We start from the raw sequence: 24,065 nt of genomic DNA on the forward strand, positions 1-24,065 counted from the left end.
TCCATGATCCATTGTAGCTGGCTTCATTATCATTTATCAAGGGGCCATATCAAGTCAAGCGGGGGGTTTTCCTTTCTGCGAGGATCGACTCCACGCCGATCACGACCCCACTCCGGTAGGGACGTCCGAAATGAGGTGCTACATCTGTATGTTGTAATGACGTCAACGTTATACTTTAAAGTGTATGTTATGATTCTAAAGCTGACCTGTCCAGCAGACACTGAAGCGGAGCAGCAGTGTCTGCGGTAAGATGCCAGCGCCTCTGTGACCTCCGTCTGCAGTTCCTCCCTCAGCTCCTGAAGAGGGCGCTCCAACACCGTGCAGTAAACTACACCAAAACACAAATTAAAGTTTTCTTACATTGTCACATTTTAATTCAATACATTTTTTCCACTTTTTTATTTTGAGAATGACTGCACACAAATGAAACCATAAAGCAACTAGGACATTTTAATGACTAGTACATAGTATATTGCCCTTCATCTTATATATACAATTCAGCTTTACAGAGGAATCTATTGGGCTTTAGATTCTGAAAAATCTTGCTTTGTTTATGGAAAATATTGTAGTTGTAGTCAGTGGTGGAAGAAGCACTGGTGGAAGATTTTTACTTATGTAAAAGTAATAATATCACAGTGTAGAAGTGCTCTGTTAAAAGTCTGGCATTCAACATGTTATTCAAGTAAAAGTACAAAAGCATCAAACTATAATTAAAGTAAGAACTAAAAGTATTCATTATGCTGAATGTCCTTTTATTGTGTCGCAGGATTATAATTGATCAATTCATATAAACACAATTTTAATTTTGCATCTGGTCACTTCAAAGACTTTTATATACTGCCAGGTATCTAAACCCATAACAAAAATCTCTGATGATTTATTTTCATTTTATTTATATTTTGTATCAATCATATGACCTCGCAAAGTAACTAGTAGCTTTTCATGTCAAATAAATGTGGTGAGCAAAACATATACATTTTTCTTCCAAATTGTAGTGGATTAGAAGTATGAAGTAGCAAATAATGAAAATACTCAAGTAAAGTACACGTACCTCGAAAATGTACAGTACTTGAGTAAATGGACTGAGTTACTTTCCAACATGTTCATCATTTCAGGGATGACACCAATATCTTAACTATGAGGGTATCTATAAACCAGGTTGATCATGATCTCATTTGATTTCGGATGCATTATTAATATAAATTGGACAATGACAAATTAAGTAGGAATAAAGGATGTATCGTTTTAATTTAAAAACAGTATACTTTTCAAACTTTTTCAAATACAATATAATAATTTATGTTAGTATCACAGAGCAGTGTATTTATTTCCAGGCATTAATGCTACTTAGCTGTTAACATCAACTGATGCAGAGCAGATATTGCTTTAGTATACAATAAAAGCCTTACTTTTTTTGCTGTAGAATGTGAGCAGTGTTTGGGCCTGGTACTGCCGGAAAGTGTCCTGAAGATGACGAGAGCATCGCAGGGTCAGAGTGTGAACTCTGGTCCTCCTGTCTCCTGTCCTGGTGCTGTAAGACAAAACAGTCTAACAAGGGGGGGGGGGGGGGGGGAGTTAGAGGGAATGGCTACTAATCTTTTTATAAAACAAAATATATTGTTGCCTCATTCAAAAGTAAAAAGAAAAGTGAATAAAAAGTGTAATAATTCAATAACATCTCAACTAAAAGAATGATTTGGGTGAGAAAAAAAGACACAAGTGTCAGTAAATTCACAACAACTTTTGATCTAATTTGACGATCACTAACAATAATTAACCACCTGTATGGCGACACCTCTGGTCTCGTCTAGAGCTCTGGAGTGTGCGAGCTCTACAGCCAGCGTCGTCCTCCAATCAACAGTCGCCATGGTGACCTGGCTGGGGCTAGGCCCAGGGAGGAAAAGTCCATAACAGCCGGATACACGCATATCTGGGGACAACAGGAAAGAAGAGTAGAATCACTAGCTGTTTTTTTTTTTTTTTTAAAGGTGACTAGCACAAACAAAGAAGTCTCACCTTTGCTGACAAAGATCCTGAGCTCAGCCTTGTAGCCGGTGTCCGTCTCTAAAATCTTGTTTAGATCAGTGCTGAAACGCTCTCTGTCCAACTCTCCCTGTAGGGGGAATTAAAGAGATACCACTCTACAATGGGACCTCTAACACCTCTGTCTGCTTAGCCTATAGTCTAATTGCCAGCTCATAAAGTCCTATTCTGAACCCGGAAATGTAGAGTACCCCATCGTTTTATGTTAGAATGGTCAAGTACGGGTCCCCAGCACATAGAAACTGCTGGATGCTAACTCGCATATGTTGGGCAATTTGCACAATGATCATAAGTTGTGTTTGTTAGCATGATTATCATTATAGCCTATGGGGACAATATTCAAAAAAAGGTGGTTTTGGGGTTATTGGAGTCCATTTATGACATTTTCAGGATCAAGAATGGCAGATTTAACCAGAGAGTGGCCATATTTGTACTCCCAGTGGGATGATTTTGATGAATTTTGGGTACATTTTAAAGTTTGAGGGGACTCATACAGTGAGGCAAAAAAGTATTTAGTCAGCCACCAATTGTGCAAGTTGTCCCACTTAAAAAGATGAGAGAGGCCTGTAATTTTCATCCTAGGTACACTTCAACTATGAGAGACAGAATGGGGGGAAAGAATCCAGGAAATCACATTGTAGGATTTTTAATGAATTAATTGGTAAATTCCTCTGTAAAATAAGTATTTGGTCACCTACAAACAAACAAGATTTCTGGCTCTCACAGACCTGTAACTTCTTCTTTAAGAGCCTCCTCTGTCCTCCACTTGTTAACTGTATTAATGGCACCTGTTTGAACTCGTTATTAGTATAAAAGACACCTGTCCACAACCTCAAAAAGTCACACTCCAAACTCCACTATGGCCAAGACCAAAGAGCTGTCAAAGGACACCAGAAACAAAATTGTAGACCTGCACCAGGCTGGGAAGACTGAATCTGCAATAGGTAAGCAGCTTGGTGTGAAGAAATCAACTGTGGGAGCAATTATTAGAAAATGGAAGACATACAAGACCACTGATAATCTCCCTCGATCTGGGGCTCCACGCAAGATCTCGACCCGTGGGGTCAAAATGATCACAAGAACGGTGAGCAAAAATCCCAGAACCACACGGGGGGACCTAGTCAATGACCTGCAGAGAGCTGGGACCAAAGTAACAAAGGCTACTATCAGTAACACACTATGCCGCCAGGGACTCAAATCCTGCAGTGCCAGACGTGTCCCCCTGCTTAAGCCAGTACATGTCCAGGCCTGTCTGAAGTTTGCTAGAGAGCATTTAGATGATCCAGAAGAGGATTGGGAGAATGTCATATGGTCAGATGAAACCAAAATATAACTTTTTGGTAAAAACTCAACTAGACGTGTTGGAGGAGAAAGAATGCTGAGTTGCATCCAAAGAACACCATACCTACTGTGAAACATGGAGGTGGAAACATCATGCTTTGGGGCTGTTTTTCTGCAAAGGGACCAGGACGACTGATCCGTGTAAAGGAAAGAATGAATGGGGCCATGTATCGTGAGATTTTGAGTGACAACCTCCTTCCATCAGCAAGGGCATTGAAGATGAAACGTGGCTGGGTCTTTCAGCAGGACAATGATCCCAAACACACTGCCCGGGAAACGAAGGAGTGGCTTCCTAAGAAGCATTTCAAGGTCCTGGAGCGGCCTAGCCAGTCTCCAGATCTCAACCCCATAGAAAATCTTTGGAGGGAGTTGAAAGTCCGTGTTGCCCAGCGACAGCGCCAAAACATCACTGCTCTAGAGGAGATCTGCATGGAGGAATGGGCCAAAATACCAGCAACAGTGTGTGAAAACCTTGTGAAGACTTACAGAGAACGTTTGACCTCTGTCATTGCCAACAAAGGGTATATAACAAAGTATTGAGATGAACTTTTGTTATTGACCAAATACTTATTTTCCACCATAATTTGCAAATAAAGTCTTTAAAAATCAGACAATGTGATTTTCTGGATTTTTTTTCTCATTTTGTCTGAAAATGACAGGCATCTCTCATCTTTTTAAGTGGGAGAACTTGCAGAATTGGTAGTTGACTAAATACTTTTTTGCCCCACTGTAACTGCCATTCTTGATCCTAAACATGTCAGAATTTGATTAACCCTTAGATGCACGAGTGACTACACTCTTCCATAAGTGGGTCAAAAAGGACCCGTATTAGAATAATGTGTTTTTATGCCATTTTTGTCATTTTGGTTCAGAAAAACCACTTGTATAATATTTAGTATTATATTTTGGTTCACACTAGAAATATCTTATATTTAATTTTTCAATATTTATAATTTTAGACGGTTTTTTTTACATTTAGCAAAAAAATGTTTTGATCATATTGATGCAAAGATCCAACCCTCTCTTACCTGCCCTGCAGCTGAATGACCTATCCTACCTTTATTTCCTCCCACCTTGACTACTGTAACTCACTTCTCTACTGCATCCACTCCCCCTCCCTCGATAGACTCAAAATTGTAAAAAATGTAGCCGCCCGACTCCTCACACACACCAGATCATGGCACCACATCACACCAGTCCTCAAAGACCTTCATTGGCTTCCTGTCTCCCAACGCATCAACTACAAAATACTGGCCCTCACCTATAGCCCTCCACCATCTGACCCCCCCTCCTATCTCACTGATCTTCTCACCCCCTACCAACCCCGCGGTCCCTCAGATCCACCTCAGCCGGTCTCCTGTCCCCCCCAAGCCCAAACTAGACAGCATTGGGAACAGTCTTTTCAGTGGCAGCTCCCAGGATCTGGAATCCCCTCCCCCAAGATCTCCGCTATTCTGAGACCCTCACAGTATTCCAGTCCCTTTTCAAAACTAATCTATTCTCCTCTGTCTACTCATAGCCCACCCCCCATCAATCCATGCCGGTTGATCAAGTTTGATAGTCCTATACCCCCCTAACCTTCCCTTATATTGTAAAGTGATTTTGAGTCCTTGAAAAGCCCTATACAAATATAATGTATTATTATTATACTGAGAAGTGTCACTTGTGATGTAGTCTGTGTGGTCTACAGTGAATGTATTCATGACAGCAACAGGTGATACGAATCAAAGGTTCCCATAGGATTCAATAGAAAATGCATGCGGGTCATTTTTGACCCACTTATGGAAGCTTGGGGTAGTAATACAAAAACTACAATTTCTTAAAATATCCAAAACATGTTTTTTGAGGAATAGCTGGAATATGAAATGATAAAAAAAAATGTAATTACAAAGATACTTCAAGAAAACCACCTCACTGGGTCAAAAAAGACCCACTTACATCCTCGATTTATCTAAAAAACCACAACAAAATAGTGAATCAGCAAAGCCATTGGTTAGCTAGTGTCTGCACCTAATTAATGCTAAATAATACCAATTGTGCTAATTGCCCAACATATGCAAGTTAGCATCCGGCAGTTTCTATGGGCTGGGTACTATACATTTACTTTATACAACTTTGGTGTATATTTCGTGGTTCACACTGCTGGCAAGGCAAGTAGACTAATATTCCAACAGACTGCATAAAAATACAGCAAACAACACTTCTTCTAAGTTGCAAAAATATACATTTTTGGACATATTTTTTAAATTGATAGATGGTGTTTTTGTGTCAAGTCAAGCTACTTGCTGTATATTTAAATTTAGCAGAAAAGAATGTTGTATAAGCCTGTTTTCCAAAATGTCTACTATTCCTGTAAAAACAAAGCAGCTTTCTTCTTCATGCAGTTTATTCTGAGCCATTTCCAGTGCTACATTGTGAGGGGCTGTTGATATACCTGGAGGTGGCTGTAGGTGTACAGAGCTCCACCTGTTAGATATGGTATGTGCCCCGGCCAAGCCCCGCCAACATCTTGCTGGGAGAGGACAAACAGGCTAACCCCGCAGCCTTGACTGACGCACTCCTTGGCCAATGAGATGGCTGGATCTGATGGCTGAAAGATGGACTGGAAGAAAAAAATGAAGAGGGAATTAATTTAAGTGTACATTAGTGAAGCCTCCACCTGTACAGGAAGCCAACTGTGCAACTGTGTGTGTTTTTGTGAGTTGTGTACCTTTGGTTTGTTTGATCCGAAGAACCCTGAGGACGAGTGTGTGAGTCCCATCTCTGTCAGAGGAGCAGTGTGGAAAATCAGCAGCTTGCCAGGACAACTCAGAGCCTGGAAACAAACAAAAACAACACGTTTGTGTTACTTCCAATAGGCAAGTTGTATGGCTTGGAAAAGTAACACCTCTGCCAAAAAAGATATGCAATATCTGAGCAGAGATTACTGACCTGAAGGACGGATAGCCCTGCTTTCACCGGCAGCTCGATGGGAACTCCACTAGAGCTATCACACTCCGGACTGAACTGAGGAACAAGCTGCAACACACTAAACACAGACAACCGACAAGTAGTGATTGCTTGAAAAACAAATTTATACCAAAGTGATTTAGAAAAACTTTCAAAACAAAATGAACAAATGTAATTATTTAAGTTTTTGTTACTTTCTAGGTAGAAATAACATTTTCTGAGAGGAACTATACTATAAACGTTATTCATATGTGGGCCAACTGTATCCAGCAACAGAACATGGAAGATTACACGATTGCACTACTTCATCGTCACAACCACCAAGCTAAGAACTAAGGATAAATCTACAAGTTGGAATTGGAAAGTTTGAGTTAAAATAGTTTGAACTCTTTAGTCTCATTGAACTTGTTAGCCTTACATGTTTTTAGACATGTAAGAGATTCACAATGTATGAGGTATTTACTGATATATTTGAGGTTTTTTAACGAAATCTTGAAAGAATTGGGGGAAAGGGAAGTTTGGGGCTCTCTGCTGGAACTGCTACCGCCGCGACCCGACCACAGATAAGCGGGAGAAGATGGATGAAAAATGACTTAAACTTGTGTTAACCACAGACCTCATTTTAGGCAAAAACCCATTCAATAAACACTTTTGACTTCAAGACAAGCCTCAAGTGGAAAAAATATGACTAATTTGGCAGCTTTTAGGATTCAAATATAAAAGAAAGCTAAACTGGTCAGATTTAGGCTGTATTTGTAAAGCTAGAACATACAAAAGCAAATATTACTTAGAAGAGTGATTAATAAAACTAGGGGCTGATTATGATTCTGCAAAATGCATCTGACAGGAGTCAGTGAACGCTTGTGTTACCTGTCGATACTGTCTATACAGTCTTTCAGGGGCACCAGAAGCCCCTCCCTAACAGGAAGCTGCAGGTCTTCTGTCTCTGTGATGACCAGCATGTGTGGGCGGGACAGGGCGGGGCTTAGGTCGTACAGGTGGATCCTGCTGTCGTACGTCATCAAACCCACACGGACGTCACCATCCTCCCTACACAAAATGAAGGAACTTTAAAGATTGCAGCCTGAAAACCAGTATGTTGATCATTTTCTCTAGTATTGCATTTTTTTTCAAAACTGAAGAGGGAAAGGTGTGTTTGAGCTTGTCTTACATCTTCAGCGATGTGAGCAGAGTGAGTATTTGTTGTGTTGCAAACTCCAAATGTCCTCCTCTCACCGCGGACGCAGACACATCTATGGCTAGGAGCAGGGCAGCAGGTTCACCCTGAAACCAGTACAACAATTAAGAGAAATGAGAGGCCAAAAAAGATACAGGTTGACTGAATTGTGGGATAGAAAAATCCACTTTTAATCCTAAAGTACAGTTTACAGACTCTGGATTCTCTACATGAAAATATGGCTGCAAACGTATTATTTCAATTAAGTCATTTATAATTTCGATCTGCAATGTCAGAAAAGAGCAAAAATATCCTTTTAGAAGTTTACACAGAGCAGACTAAAACAGACTAAAACCCTCCAAAGTAATTGTAAGGATTTATAAAGCTCACATTTGAGAAGCTAAAATGAGCAAGTAATTAATACTAATGCGTTATAAATATCTTATTTATTAATGGAGGATATCAGGTTGTAGAAAGAATGTTTCATACTGTATGTGTAACATCCAGGCTGCCACGTCCCATCACACACAGATGGTAATATGTTTGATAAAGCTCATATTCAAGATCAGGTAAATAAAAAAACTAACTTTCTGAGAATTAACTTTCTCGTAGGACCCCATACTGAGTTCAGGCCTGTTGTCTTTATCCAACCGAGCCCCCTCCACCCCTTTGGTGGGCTGGTAGTGTTGCCACGGCACTGAAACACAAGAGGAGAGAAAAGCTGCTGCTGAATGCAAAGTACCGTAATTTTCGGACTATAAACCGCGCCTTTTTTCAAATTTTTCGACGCTGTGGTTTATATAACGGTGCGGCTAATCTATGGATTTTTACAGCTAACGGCCACCACCTTTAACTCTATGGGCTCTGTTAAGCTTGGGTGCACATGAATCGCGTATGAACAATAAGTAAATCAGACTCGGTATTCTCTTCAGCATGTCTCCGGTAAATTTATTCACAGACTGACAACAGTCAACGTAGTGACGTCACATTAGGACGTACCTTCATACAAGAACAGATTAACAGTGCGACTGCTACCGTAGTACACAGACTAAGGGCGTCATCAAATAATAATACTTAACACCCCCACTCGCTCTTAGCTTACTGGGTTACCTGAGAACAAAACTAAATAAGGCTTCTTTTTCTTTTACCTTAACTATGTTAACTCTTTGCCCTTCTAGGTGCCAAACATATCCTGAGCAAACCTCTTTAGCTTTATTTTGGTGGCTGGTTTTGTCATCACATCAGCGATCATTTGCTCAGTAGGACAGTATTCCAAAATTACCTTTCCACTATTTACAGTCTCCCTTATGAAATGGTACTTAATATCAATGTGCTTGCACCTTTGCCTGTTTACTGGGTTTCTGGCTAGTGCTATAGTACCTTGGTTGTCTTCGTACACCTTTGTTTGTGCATATTTGTATTTGTCTATACCTCTGAGTAATTGTTCTAAGTAGATGTATTCCTGTATGGCTGATGCTAAGGCCATGTACTCTGCCTCGCAGGTAGATAGTGCAACCGTAGGTTGTTTCCTTGCCTTCCATGAGATCAAGGAGCTTCCTTCACTGAGACTGGCACAATATCCTGATGTACTACGTCTGTCTGTTACGTCTGATGCCCAGTCAGCATCACTGTACACTCTCAGACCTAGTCTATCTGTGTCATTTCTCTTAAAGCATAACCCCTGTTCTGCTGTACCTTTAAGGTATCTGAACACATGTTTTACTGTGTTCCAGTGCTCTTCAGTTGGTTCAGCAAAGTTCTGAGATAGTTTACTGACCACAAAACATATATCTGGTCGAGTGCATGTGGACAAGTAGATTAAACTTCCTACTGCCTCCCTGTACTTTCTTGGCTCTTTAATGTTTTCAGCGTCTGCTGTGTATTCTAGTTTTGGCTCACATGGTGTGTCTCTGGACTTGCAATCCTGCATTTCAAATCTCTCCAGTATTTTGCTCACATATCTCTTTTGAGACATTTTGACTTGACCTTCTGTTTGCTCAAAATCTATACCTAAGAAATATTTCAACTTTCCCAGGTTTTTCATTTTGAACCTTTCAGTGAGCATCCCCTTTACACTTTCCAATACACCCTCGTTGCTGGCTGCTATAATGAGATCGTCAACCCATATTATTAGGATTACCTTTTCGCTGTGCTTTTCTCTTGTATACACACAGTGATCAGCGGGGTTTTGTACAAAACCATTTTCAGTCAAACATGTATGTAACATAGCATTCCAGTTTCTGCCTGACTGCTTTAAACCATAGAGAGATTTGTGCAACTTGCATACTAACTCTTCACCTGTTTTTGACTGTTTCTCATAACCTTCTGGTTGTGTCATATATATTTCACAATCAATGGGTGCATGTAAATAGGCTGTTTTAACATCCATTTGGTGTAAGATTAAGTTCTCCTGTGCTGCCTTTTGCATGAGTACTCTTACACTTGTCATATCAGCTGTGGGTGAGAATGTCTCATCATAGTCGATTCCTGGTTTCTGACTGTAGCCTTTAGCTACAAATCGCGCCTTGTACTTGTCTGACCCATCAATGTCACTCTTGAGTGCGTAGACCCATCTACCCCCCACTGCCCGTTTGCCTGGTGGCAATTGGGTGAGGTTGAAGGTCTCGTTCTCCTCCAGTGATCTCATCTCCTCGTTCATGGCATTTTTCCACTGCCTTGATTTGGGTGACGCTATGGCGTCCTGGAAGGTTTGAGGAATGTCGCATACTGCTCTGTAACAAAAATCCATGCATGTTTGCAGTTTGTCCTCCGTATCGTCAGTCTCAAACTCCTGTAGGTGAGCTGGTCTCCTCCTGGTTCTGGGTGGGTTTTTTCTGTTTGGAGTCTCGGTGACTTTACCCGGCTGTGTACGTTCAGTCTGTTCAGGTAAAGTCCCAGAAGCACCACTTTGAGTATCTTGACCTGGCACATTTCCCACATCACATTCATCAACAACATTTTCATCGCTGTCCTTGACCCTGGGATGTACATCACTATCACCATATTCATTGTATGACTCTGGTGTTTGTGTTTCCTTTTCTTTATCCCCCTTTGTTGTGAATTTTACCAATCTGTGCTTTTGGACCCTCTCTGTGTCTGGATAATACACCAGGTAAGCTGGGCTATTTTTATCATAGCCTATGAAAACACCTTGCTCACACCTAGGGTCGAGCTTTCCCTTCACTTGTTTGTAAGCAAAACACACTGACCCAAATTTCTGAAGTTTGGATATATTTGGTTCTTTGCCTGTGAACAGCTCGTATGGCGTTTTCTTTGTGCGCCTACTGTAACACCTGTTCCTTACATAAGCTGCTGTCTGTATGGCGTAGTTCCATAGTTTATTTGGTAACTTGCTTTCTATCAGTAAGCATCTGCCCATATCATAGAGAGTTTGCCAACCTCTCTCTGCTGTACCATTTTGGTGGGGTGAATAGGGTGCAGACGTCTCGTGTCTAATCCTATTTTTGGTTAACAGTGCCTGGAAGTCTCGGCTTGTAAACTCAGTGCCGTTATCTGAACGGATACACTTAACTTCTCCGTAAGGTGCTATGTCTGCTAAGAACCTTTCTGTGGCCTGCACTGTATCACTCTTGGACCTTAGAAAATACACAAAAATAGTACCAGAGTAGTCGTCTGTAAAAGACTGTGTATATCTGTGCCCTTCTATGCTTGGTGTTGACATGGGACCGGCTAAGTCTGTGTGGACTAGTTCTAAGGGCATCTTAGCCTTTTTGTCTGGCTCCCTATTTCTCGTTTGGGTGAACTTGCCCTGTGTACACACTTCACACAACTGAGCTGGTTTGACTGCACTTCCTCTTATGTCCATGCCTTTCACTACACCTTGTAAATTTTGTACATCTTCGTAATTGCAATGACCCAAAATTTCATGCCAAGTTTGCATGTCGTGACACCCTTTACATAGGTCAACATTCCCCTCAACAGTTGGTAAGTAATACAAATTTACACTTTCATGGATGTCAAACCTGCTGCCGTCTTTGGTAACCATGTGACTGTCCCCTTTCTTGAAGGTGATTTTCGCCCCTCCGTTTGTTGCTCTTGCCACCGAAAAGATGTCATGTGGGTATGAGGGCATGTACAGTGCATCCCGTAGCTGTGCTCTGTGTTGTCGTCCGGCGTCGTCTAATAGACATATCACCGCCGTTCCTCTTCTCTGTGCTGTTCCATTGCACTTGGTCCCGTCAGCTAACTCCACTGAATGAGACTCGGGCTGGAATGAATCGTCGAAGCTTTTAAACTTTCCGATGTCGTTCACGATGTGGGATGTCGCTCCTGCGTCCACCATGATGCCTTTCATCTTCACGTTGTCTGGTGGTTTCCCGCTCTTTGTGTGCTTGGCCTTGAAGAGATGGTCTTGGTCGCCATTCTGTTCCTCTGCGACTTTTCTGGCACCATCTTCTCCCCCCTTTTTCTTACAGAGTGATTCATCGTGTGTATTCCTTTTGCAGTAACCGCACCACACTTTTCGAAAACATTTTCTTGATATGTGTCCTTTTATTCCACACTTGTAGCACGTCACATTGGCATCTTCATCTCTTCTGTTGCTAGTGTGCGTCTTGGTGCCTCGGCCTTGCCTTGCACATGTTTTCATCACATTATCTGTGGATTCTGCTGTGTTCATTTTCTCCGACTCTTCATAGACCCTTAATCTTCTTCTAAAGTCTGTGAACGTAACGTTATCTTCGTTCTGTGTTACATGGACGGCGAATGGCTTGAAGGAGTCTGGTAACCCATTTAGTATCATGGCTATGGTCAGTCCATCACTCATGGTCTCGCCTGCATCTCTCAGGGCTGTAATCACGTTCTCTGCCCTTATCATGTAGTCGGTAACACTCTCGTTGTCTGCCATGTGCAGCCTCGTTAACGACGTGTATAAGTTTATTATCCTCGGCTTGCTTTTCCCTGAATAATGTTCTTTCAGTATTTTCAGAGCCTTCCTGCCGTCATCTGCGGCCTCATGTCTTATTAGCGACAGGCTCTTATCATCTATCAGCCTTATTAGCTCAGCATAGCAATCAGCATTCTTCCTTCTATCTGCATCTAGCTGTTCTTGATCAGCACCGGTGGGCTCATGTAAGATAGTCTCTTTTAGCCTCAGAGTATGTAAGCAGCCTAGGAATCTTGTTTCCCAAAGGTCATACTTATCTTCACATCCTTTGAATAAGAGCTGCGGTGCCAGGAGACCTGTTGCTCTGCTTGCCATTTTTGCGCGCCAACTTTACCGCGAGGGCTACTAGCTTGCTAATATACTTCACTTGCTAAGCTAGCTTGTTAGCTTAATTGGCTAACGCGTAATACGTCGCGTAACACTTCTTCCGATAATCTAACTCACTTATCTCCAAGTCGGTTTGTGTCCAACTCTGCCTGGGCCCATAACCTGTTAAGCTTGGGTGCACATGAATCGCGTATGAACAATAAGTAAATCAGACTCGGTATTCTCTTCAGCATGTCTCCGGTAAGTTTATTCACAGACTGACAACAGTCAACGTAGTGACGTCACATTAGGACGTACCTTCATACAAGAACAGAATAACAGTGCGACTGCTACCGTAGTACACAGACTAAGGGCGTCATCAAATAATAATACTTAACAGGCTCTATGGCCGGTCCGCGAACCCCCACCTTTAAGCTGCGGGTTCCAGCAGGAAAAGCTGGAGGCCGGAAAAGAGTGAGACAGGTAGCGCGCAAAAGTAAAAGTGGAACCGAGAGTGGTACGAGAGACAGAACGAGAGCAAGACAGACAGACATTACGAGAGCGAGACAGTTTGTCCCCGTACCACTGGTTGAAAACCGCTGCTGTAGATCACTGCCGGTACGTGCGCTGGGGAGCGCACCGTTTAAGTTTGAAAGTTGAAAAGTTTGTGCGTCTGAAACGCTATGTGATACAGTACAGTTTACACAGCACAGTACATGTTCTGTAGCTACTATTGCACTAAATGGTAACACTTGAATACGTTATGCAAATATGCAACTTGTTTGTTGAAATGTTAATAAATGGGAGCTTCCTCAAACAGCCATCTCTTTCCCGACAATCCCCTCTGTGCACGAACCCTTACATATGGTAATTAAACATTAAAACACCTGCGGCTTATAGTCCAGTGCGGCTTATATATGTACACATCATTCAATTTAGCTGCTGCGGCTTATTGGCTAACACATTGTGCTAGTGCTCCAACACATTGTATATGATAGATTAAAGGGTGGGACATCTCTTAACAGTTTACCAATCACAACAGATCCGCCCAGCTAACCAATCAGAGCAAACTGGGCTCTGGTTTCAGACAGAGGGTGAAAAGAGGTGCTGCAGCAGGATTCAAGATTTTTCAAGATTCAAGGCTGTATTTCTAAGGGAAACTTCTGCAGCAATGGAGAGTCAGGACTCAGTAAGGAATAATTATTCCCTCACAGTATTGTCATGTGCACAGTAGCTACAGTGTATATGGCAATGAAACACTTAAGTCACAGGCTCCTCCAACAATGCAACATGAATATATATGGGACATAAAACAAATACAATAGTGCAAGAGAATATTTTGAGTAAATACAAATAAAATAGAAATAGTGCAAGAAGAGTCTATATACAAGTAAATTGAATATGATATAAAGCACAGGCAGTATGAGGAAAATAAAGCACTTTTTGAACATTAAAGCATGTCATAGTAGAGGCTCAAAATACAAATATTAACCTGAAAATGAGAACAACAGGGCCCGACTAAAGTGGCTTTGAATTTATATTTAATCACTGGAGAAGAATGGAATTGTTCTGCTCAGGAAATCATATTTTCATAACTGAACTGGGAACACAGATATCTTACAGGTGTGACCCTGTCGCTGAGCTTCAGTCTGGGTATGAGCATTCCCTGTATGGGTACATGTTTTAGTTCTTACCTTCACTGAGTTTCCCGCAGAAGGGGCAGTAAAACCTCTGACCACAGTCCTGCCAGCCCATCGCCGGGCACATGGAGGCTCCGCAACAACCACAATTTGAAACACACTCTGGCTCTTTGCACACAGGCAGGGGCTTGAAGAGGCAACAGACAGACAGACAGACAGACAGACACACAGACACACAGACACACACACACACACACACACACACACACACACACACACACACACACACACACACACACACACACACACACACACACATTAAAAACATATTTTAACCTTCACAGAAGCCTCTCATATGTAAATTGTGGCATTAGCTTCACATTTCTCTAGATATAATTATGAGTAACTATGATTGCTGTTATTTTTCCTATATCGTTTTTAAGAGATTACTGACCTCTCCATCATTTTGCTTGGCTAGAGGGGTGACCAGAGCTCCCAGCGGCAGACGGCTGAGCAGAGCAGTCTGAGCATCACAGGGCATACAGTACGACGCAGAGCGGATGGCTAAAGGACTCGCGTTACCTAGAGATCAACAGAGACACGGTCCAGAATTACATGAAGGTTGGTTTAGACACACAAAATGGAGACAGGAAGACGAGAACGGGGAAAACGCCCAAACATTAAAGTATCATATTTGTAATTCACAACTAAATCGGAGTCCTTCACAAAAAAACATACGTTATAATGACTTTAAAATTAAATTAAAACTCTAATTTAACTACCTGCAGATATTATTGTCATAATCCTTTCATCAGTATGTCCAAAATATTTCTGATAACTGGAATCAGTGTTTCCCCTACCATTGTCTTGGAGGGGCGCCCCGCCAACGGAGCCCCCCCTGAAATTCAAGGTGTTAAAAAAAACGGCACCAAATTGCAACCAATCTATATCTACTGTCACTTTTCACATTGAACAAGTGCTCTTTTATTAAATAAACTAAACGCTTTCATTTTAATTTGTGAGTTTAGTGTTTATGACCCTAAGAAACACTGATGCATTAATTAGTATAGCGAGCACACACTATTATAACTATTACAAACCGTTTCATACACTAGATGTTTTCCAAGGTTGATCCCATTTTTTCTTCAATTAAATATGTTTATGTTCAGATTTCTTCTAGTCGCCTCCATCAATAATACATGGTATAACTTCTACAGAAAATTCTCTGTGCAAAGCAGATTACATTTCAGTGATGTGGATGCCAGATTAGGAAGCCATTTTTACCAAGCTGTACATACAGGGTAAAAAACAACAAAGATACAGTGTTCTGTGTGTTTACCTCTGTCCTCTATGATACAGGGGGTAGTTGCCAGAGGAGGTAGACGGGAAAAGGGCTCTGAGACGAAGACCTTACCCTCCCACTCTGCACTGTCATCTGCGATCACCTTCACCTGGGAAACAGCGATAGAGAAAGAGACAGGGGTGCAACCTTATCAACCTGCAAGACTGTGAATACAGATCACTACGGTCAAACAGGGGCAGGATCTTTTATAAAACATCTTACAAGTAGTAGTTTTGCGGCTCTTACTTTAAGTTAAAAATAATAATGATTGGAAAAAGTTAGAAGTCAAGTATTGGACTCTTTATTTGCGTTTTTTTCTTAAAGATGTACCATAAAGGGAAGCACACATCAGCAGCGGATGGCACTTTGATGAGGGCTTCATCATGCTGCCAGTGTGTGTAGCTAGCCAAGTTGCTCAGTTTGCATGAAGCCAAAAATGGACTGACATCAGAAAAGAAAAAGTATCTGGATCATTCAGGGACTGAGGTCAATAGAGCACCATAATGATTTGATTATGTGCTATAAAATTGTTCATACTGGGTTGTTGATTTAGCTCAACAAAAAAATTATACACATATTTACATACGTATGTCTATCTCCCAATTTAAATCAATGTGAAAAAAGTATTTTTGGGACCAAATGATGTCATTGACGAGAACGTAGTGATGTAGGCAAATTTGCTTCCACGCCCAGCACACTTCCTTGGGGCTTGGTGTATCGCTTAATTAAGCCCCATGGACCCCCCCGGCGGGTCCTTTTTTTTTTTTTCACAACACTGTGTCTCAGGGCATCTTAATATTTAAGAACCTATTGATGTGTTATACCAGATTAACAGGAATAATCTCAGCTAATTGACGATACAAACCATTTTTACCAAAACAAAACACAAGTCTCATAAGAAGCATCTAAATGACCCCAGATCGAAAAATGCTAACGCACTTTAGCACAGAACTCAATATAAAAGATACCTATATTACTTATCGTAGCTGCACATACAAGATATCCGATTAAAGCTGAGGTTCCACAGATTATTTAGGTATATATATCATCACTAAGTGATCCGAACTCGCGACAGGGAAAGCAAACTCAGACATCAAAACACGTACCTTTACGTAGCTTTTACGGGAGATCCTCTCACCGTAGCTGTCAATCTGATCAAAAGACTTGTTCAATGGCATTAAAACGAGAAAAAACGCGGCTGAATCGGTTAATCCATAGGTTGATAATGTTTCTGGGTAATAATCTTTTTTATTTATAATCCATTATTCCATTTTTATGTAAAAATCGGAGAGTAAAAGTTAGCTGCTAATGGTAGCCACCAGAGTTATCGCAGCTTCCGGTCTTGGCTATGCGGCAGTCTCACACACACACACGACCAAATAAGGAGTATGTGGGAGTTCCCCTCGATTCCATTGGCTCTGACGGTTAGAAAGAGATGTCAATCAGCAAAATCGAACAAGGGGGGCCAGAGATAGGTCAAATCCACCCAAATGACCCCAGAAGTGGGGTTTTTTGTGCTAAATCTCTCTAAAAAGCTCAAATGTAACTTGTTTTGCATCAATCTTGATACAGGGTACTTATTATATGTTGTGGGGTGGTTTTCACTATAAGTAAAAAAAAATGTTTGGACGAACACAATAATTTACATTTTTTTACTGTGTTCAATCTGAATTTACTTTAAAATAAAAACATCCATATTGATTCTGACACTTCTACATCCAACTCACAGGTGTAACCTTGCTTTGAGAAAAAAGATTATTAATTTAACCCTTTTAGAAGGGAAGATATGGTCATTTGTTCTGGGAAAGTCATTTTCGAGCCTGAGACCTGAAAAACAGGCTCGGGGCTTAACAGGTTAATAGTTTGACATTGTTAGAGGAGCTAAGGGCTAGGCAATATATCAATATAATATCCATTGGTTGATAAGAAACTAGATATCCTCTGAGATTTAGGAAATCGTAAGTGTTAAATTTATGTCATTTTCTGAATTTACCAGCGTTTAAACAGCATGGGTCTAACCCTACAATATATTCACAATATCGATATTGTGGTACTCTCTTCACATTGCCCAGCCCTACAGGAGCCGCAGAAGAACGGTAAAAAAAGAAGGTGACGAGAGAGGATAAAAAAACTCACAACACTGGGCAGGAGCTCTGGGTCCAGACCATAACGAGACTCAGAGCTAGGAGACTGGAGGGGAAAAAACAATTAGTATTAAATAATCTATAATAAAACAGAGATGTCAAATTTGGAGAGATTCTAGACTTTATACAATATGATTGAAGCAATAAAGCCTGGGCGCTCCATGGGAAATTATCTAACAATCTAAATTGTATACTTAGGGATATTTCCATGCAACAACAATGCATAACTGAACAACATGTACAGTAGCTGTTATTGCAAGGTACATGGTCAGAATCTGCTTTAACACCTTTAAAGTTGAATGGAGAATCTCTCTGAAAGCTGAAATAGTCAAATGATAAACTGATCTATTAGTTGCCCGACAAAATAAATCAACAATTTTGTTCAAAAACAATAATTATCTGGTTTTGCTTTTCCAATATCGAGATCTGCTACCTGTCTCTGTTTGTTTTTGCAGTGTAAACTGAATATTCAATTCAATTCAATTCAAAGGGGCTTTATTGGCATGAAAGTTAAATTAAACAATGTTGCCAAAGCATCACAATACAAAATAATTAACAACATTAACATACATTTCAAATGTTTACATATTATTGATGATATATAGACAGTGATACAATTACATTTCAACACGTGTGTGTGTGTGTGTGTGTGTGTGTGTGTGTGTGTGTGTGTGTGTGTGTGTGTGTGTGTGTGTGTGTGTGTGTGTGTGTGTCTCATTCACTGTCCCTCAGGTTGTGGCATGTGTATACATATTGGGCAGCAAGGTGTGCCTTGTCTCCTTCTCCTAGGAGTACTCTCAGTCTTGAGAGGTCATTAACCTCCTTGAAACCTGGGATTACAGAGTTCAACTTGTTCCAGTAAATGCTCCTTACTTGGTTGAATGTTTGGCACTTCAGGAGGATGTGCATCTCTGTCTCAGTCTCACCTGTCGTACAGTGACCACATGTTCTGTTCTCTTTTGGTTGCCAGGATCTTTTGAGTCTTCCTTTTTTTCGATTGCCAGTTTGTGGTCACTGAGCCTGTACTTGGTTAGGATCTGTCTCTGCTTTCTATCTCTGACAGTAGAGAGATACTCTGCCAGCTCATACTCTCTGTTTAGAGCCAGGTAACATTCTAATCTACTTTGGCTTTTAGTTTCTTCTTCCCAATGTTGTAAATAGTTGTCTTTACATTGTGTTATAATGCGTTTGACTGTGATTGGTGTTTGGAGAGCAGTGTTGTTGAGAGACTGGTCAGAGTGGCTCTGAGAGGGGGCAGCTAGCCTCAGCACCAGCTGACATAGGGGACTCTTCTCTGGGGTTAGCTCTGGGGTTAGCTCTTGGCTTTGGAGGGCTTTGGAGGGCTTTGGAGTGGAGGGTGTCTCGGGGGCTGGACCTAAGGTGGTTAAAGAATGTCAGTGCTCTCTTTTGAGTGTTAATGATCAGTGGGTATCTGCCTAATTCTGCTCTACATGCATTTGTTGGTGTTTTTCTCTGAACACGTAAAATGTATCTGCAGAATTCTGCATGTAAAGACTCTGTTGGATGTTTGTCCCAGCGGGTATAGCTCTGGTGACTGAGTGGACCCCATACTTCACTACCGTACAGCGCAATGGGCTGGATCACACTATCAAAGATTTTGAGACAGATTTTAATTGGAATTTGGACATTATAAAAATGTTCTCTTAATTGCATTTAGAGCTCTTCTGGCTTTTTCTTTGAGTGCATTCACTGCCATGTTGAAACTTCCTGATGCTGTTATGGTTAAACCGAGGTAGGTGTAACTCATACTATGTTCGATGATATGATTATTTATGGTAAACTGGTATTTGTTCTCCTGACATCTGGGGCGTTTTTGGAAAAACATGACTTTAATTTTCTTCATATTGACTGCCAGGGCCCAGTTCTTACAGTACTGGTCTACTATGTCCAGCTGTTGTTGTAGTCCTTGTTCAGTAGGAGACAGCAGAACAAGGTCATCAGCATAAAGCAGACACTTCACCTCTCTCTCTAGGAGGGAGAGGCCAGGAGCAGCACAGTGATCCAACTGAACAGCAAGTTCATTTATATCTATATTAAATAAAGTGGGACTTAAATTGCAACCCTGACGAACACCTCTTCTCTGGGTGAAGAATTCAGTTTGTTTGTCTCCAATAAAAAAAAAAATTAGTAAACTGAATAACTGTTGGATTTGGATTCTTGTTCAAATAATACATAGATTAATTTAAGACAATAATCTGCAGATGTCTCCACAGATACTCAATTGAGCTGGCACTCATACCTCATTAAAGAGTTTTAATGGTGTGACTGTATTTTCCCTACCTGTGGAGGGATGTTCCTGTCCTGTGCAGCCGCATTGGGAACAAACTCGTTTGTGGTCCCTTAGGAGAAAACAGAGGAGTTATGTCATTCTTAAATTAAATGATATCCTTAATTAGGTAGGCTGTTTTAGCTCAGACTTTAGAAAACAGTATTTATTGATCAGTATGATGGTGGTGTACTGTAAACCCTGGATGATTGGACTAATCAGCAGGGGCCGTATTCACAAAGGATCTTAGGGCTAAAAGTAGCTCCTAACTGGCGAATTTAGGAGAAACTCCTAAACATAATGGGCGTGTCAGTCTTAAATTTAGGACTCCTAATTTTATTCACTAAGAGCAATTCACAAAGTATTTTAGGCCTAAAAGTAGCACCTAAGTTTAGGAGAGCTTAAAAGTCCTCGAGAGGACTCCTAACTCAGTAAGACCTATTCACAAAGAATCTGAAAATGGCTGCGAGACGAAATGTTTTGGAGACAATGGAAGACTGTGAATTGATCAAGAGATATAGGCCAAATCGTGAGGGTATCAAACTAGTTGTGGAATTAGTGCAGGATGCAATAACATCCCCGACTAACAGCAATAACCCGATTAGTCCGGAAATAAAATGTTTGGCAACACTACGATATTTAGCAACAGGGAAAATGCAACTTTGCAATGCCGACGATTTAGGAATATCGCAACCATCAGTCAGCCGTGCCATAAACCAAAGCATCAACGCGCTCTCTAGACCACATATCATCCAACAGTTTATCCGGTTTCCTTTGGACAATCAACAACTATACAGGATCAAAGCCAACTTCATGGCAATGCAGGTATGCCCGGTGTGGTCGGTGCTATTGACGGGACGCACATAAAAATAATTGCGCCATCAAAAGATGAGGACGTGTTCGTCAATAGAAATAAAGTACATTCCATCAACACGCAGATTGTTTTCATTCATCATGATAGGGGGGCTTTAGCGGCGGTATGGGCTGTTATTGAAAGTGTTTAAGTGCTGGAAATATGCTCATTGGAAGCATTTTAGAAGCGGTCAGTACGGTGATTGGTTGTTCAGAGCAGACGGTCTCGGTGGAACTCATCCGCAACATCCCACAAACGAGCCCACTAAATCACCGAAAAACAAGGAAATAGCCTAGGCTAGAAATGTATTCCTATCAAAAAGTGTTGGACAGTGCAGATAGCAGAATACACGCATGATGACAAGTGTGTGCAGACCACGATAATGACGTTGTATATGCACGTTAAAGAGAGAGAGCAAACAATACAAATACGTAAATTGCATTAAATCAAGGAGGCAATTAAAAGCACCCTGCAAACTATTATCCAATGAGCATATTTCCAGCACTTAAACACTTTCAATAACAGCCCATACCGCCGTTCAAGTCCCCCTATCATGATGAATGAAAACAATCTGCGTGTTGATGGAATGTACTTTCTTTCTATTGACGAACACGTCCTCATCTTTTGATGGCGCAATTATTTTTATGTGCGTCCCGTCAATAGCACCGACCGCACCGGGCATACCTGCAATTGCCATGAAGTTGGCTTTGATCCTGTTTAGTTGTTGATTGTCCAAAGGAAACCGGATAAACTGTTGGATGTTATGTGGTCTAGAGAGCGCGTTGATGGTTTGGTTTATGGCACGGCTGACTGATGGTTGCGATATTCCTAAATCATCGGCATTGCAAAGTTGCATTTTCCCTGTTGCTAAATATCGTAGTGTTGCCAAACATTTTATTTCCGGACTAATCGGGTTATTCCTGTTAGTCGGGGATGTTATTGCATCCCGCACTAATTCCACAACTAGTTTGATACCCTCACGATTTAGCCTATATCTCTTGATCAATTCACAGTCTTCCATTGTCTCCAAAACATTTCGTCTCGCAGCCATTTTCAGATTCTTTGTGAATAGGTCTTACTGAGTTAGGTGTCCTCTCGAGGACTTTTAAGCTCTCCTAAACTTAGGTGCTACTTTTAGGCCTAAAATACTTTGTGAATTGCTCTTAGTGAATACAATTAGGAGTCCTAAATTTAAGACTGACACGCCCATTATGTTTAGGAGTTTCTCCTAAATTCGCCAGTTAGGAGCTACTTTTAGCCCTAAGATCCTTTGTGAATACGGCCCCTGATCCTGAGGGAGGCTTTGCAACATGCATGTTAGTAAGTCAACCACAATACAATACCTCTTGAGTTTGTTGTGAGAGTCCACTGAGGCTGCTGTGGCGAGGAATGATTGTGTGTGTATCCAACAGAGGATTCCACATTGGCCCTCTCAAATGCAGGCTGAGGTGTAAACTGTGGACTCTGATTTACACCAAATGATAAAGTGGTAATGGGCAAATGTTTTTGTTGGGGTGACTGAGCTCCATTTAATGAACAATGGTGAGTGTATGGGGGCTGTAAAGGGGAAGATATTCCTTGGTAAGGGCTGTGAGGGGAGTAAAAGGGCATTTGTTGGGGCTTGCAGGGATGCGTCCCTTCCTTCATAAGAGCGAGAGAACATGGAGGTATATATCTTCCTTGGCTTGTAGATGGAACCATGGATGAAGCATGAGCATCAGGAGTGACCCGCTGAACACTGTGGTCAGCATTATTAGCAAAAAGCGTGCTGTGTTCTGTGTTGTTTCTGGATGAAAAGGTTGCAAGTTCGCTCTGGTAGCCGTGGTTGGACACCTGCAGCTGCTCGTAGCCAGGCCTCTGGTCAGAAGGAGAGCTCAGGCTGAGATGCTGAAAGCTGGGCAGAGGGTTGCAGGGAGGTCCTTGGGGTGAAGCTGGGGACCAGCCGTTCTGGCCCGCCCAAGGCTGACAGGGTGTATCGCTCTGATTGGCTGTGGGGACGTCCATCATCCTTCATTACCATCACTGATAGGTGTTTGACTCCTTGGAGGCGGGATCTAGCGGGGCAAAACAAACCTGCAGCGTCGTGATGCGACTCTCGGATCTCTTCTCAGAGGCCAACATGTTTTAGTGACAGTTAGCTAAATCAGATAGATTTCTAATCAATAACACGCAAAATGCAGCTATTTTGAGAAATAATGTTACATCTTTGAAAACTTCCTAACAAAATGTACCTAACGTTTCCCCTGTAAAACTACCACTGTGTTGAACGATTTGTTAATGAGATGTAATCGTTGATATGAATAACGTTAGCCTACTACAGGAATTGACTGAGGTTCTTCTGTAGTAAGCAAACAATATTGACACATAACAGAGGTGCATCCTTAAATGTGCAGGGTGAATTAAGATATGTGACCTGAAGGCGCAATGTTATTTGAAGTAATAAAATATTAGATACCTTTGGACATCAGCGGAAACAAGGGGCTTTGCGTGCAGCACTTGTTCGTCCACATTACTAACGTGACCGTTAGCGTCTTCATCTCCCCCTCTGCGACGGAAGCGAAACACTTCAGCAGTTTAACATATGTGAAATGTATTAAAATTATATTCAATGACCAGAAAATGTGAGAGGATTAATTTAGACAACATTCATAAACCCGAGCCTTTGCTGCAATGTTAGCGTCAAGTTGGCAAGGATCACAACACCCCATTTCCTCGTTTCCTTTCAAAGTAAAATACATGGGCTACAATAAATGCATCATTTGAACTAAAAACCGGAATATTAGAAAACCTTTAAACCATCAAAGTAAATATATTACTGTGCCGCATAAATATGGTGCTAATATTTTATTATTGATAAGAATCAGCAAATATGTATTGTGGCAACACAACATGAATGTCTGATTTAGGAAATATTTAGTGTTGTGTTTTCTAATACTCTCATTTCTTTTCACATTATTAAGACTTTGAATGTGTGACTTTTCTTCTTCAGCCACTTGTTTTGTGGTTCTGAATACTTCTTCCTCCACCAATGCCTATATGATTGTCATTTCTACATACATGGACAAAGATACAGTAGG

General features: G+C 41.2%; 1 protein-coding gene across 3 annotated transcripts in view; it reads right to left on the reverse strand.

Moving 5' to 3' along the window:
- Positions 1-23,676, reverse strand: part of LOC307043593 (protein transport protein Sec24C) — a 36,651-nt gene extending 12,975 nt beyond the window's left edge. Inside the window, exons 1-17 of one of the 3 annotated variants that reach the window (XM_079688130.1) lie at positions 23,444-23,676; positions 22,332-23,042; positions 20,150-20,208; positions 17,841-17,894; positions 15,702-15,813; positions 14,817-14,944; positions 14,417-14,549; positions 8,098-8,207; positions 7,505-7,617; positions 7,204-7,383; positions 6,316-6,412; positions 6,095-6,199; positions 5,819-5,986; positions 2,017-2,113; positions 1,782-1,930; positions 1,410-1,548; positions 207-328 (exon numbers count right to left, since the gene is read on the reverse strand). In XM_079688130.1, the coding sequence (XP_079544256.1) occupies positions 207-328; positions 1,410-1,548; positions 1,782-1,930; positions 2,017-2,113; positions 5,819-5,986; positions 6,095-6,199; positions 6,316-6,412; positions 7,204-7,383; positions 7,505-7,617; positions 8,098-8,207; positions 14,417-14,549; positions 14,817-14,944; positions 15,702-15,813; positions 17,841-17,894; positions 20,150-20,208; positions 22,332-22,995 (2,430 nt within the window). In that variant the 5' untranslated portion in view covers positions 22,996-23,042; positions 23,444-23,676. Of the gene's footprint in view, positions 1-206; positions 329-1,409; positions 1,549-1,781; positions 1,931-2,016; positions 2,114-5,818; positions 5,987-6,094; positions 6,200-6,315; positions 6,413-7,203; positions 7,384-7,504; positions 7,618-8,097; positions 8,208-14,416; positions 14,550-14,816; positions 14,945-15,701; positions 15,814-17,840; positions 17,895-20,149; positions 20,209-22,331; positions 23,062-23,443 lie in introns of all 3 variants that reach the window. The other 2 variants (XM_079688131.1, XM_079688132.1) reach the window with 2 other exon arrangements.
- Between the last annotated feature and the right edge of the window lie 389 nt (positions 23,677-24,065).

This window comes from Notothenia rossii (genome assembly GCF_949606895.1).
Source record: "Notothenia rossii genome assembly, chromosome: 6".
Lineage (NCBI taxonomy): Eukaryota > Metazoa > Chordata > Actinopteri > Perciformes > Nototheniidae > Notothenia > Notothenia rossii.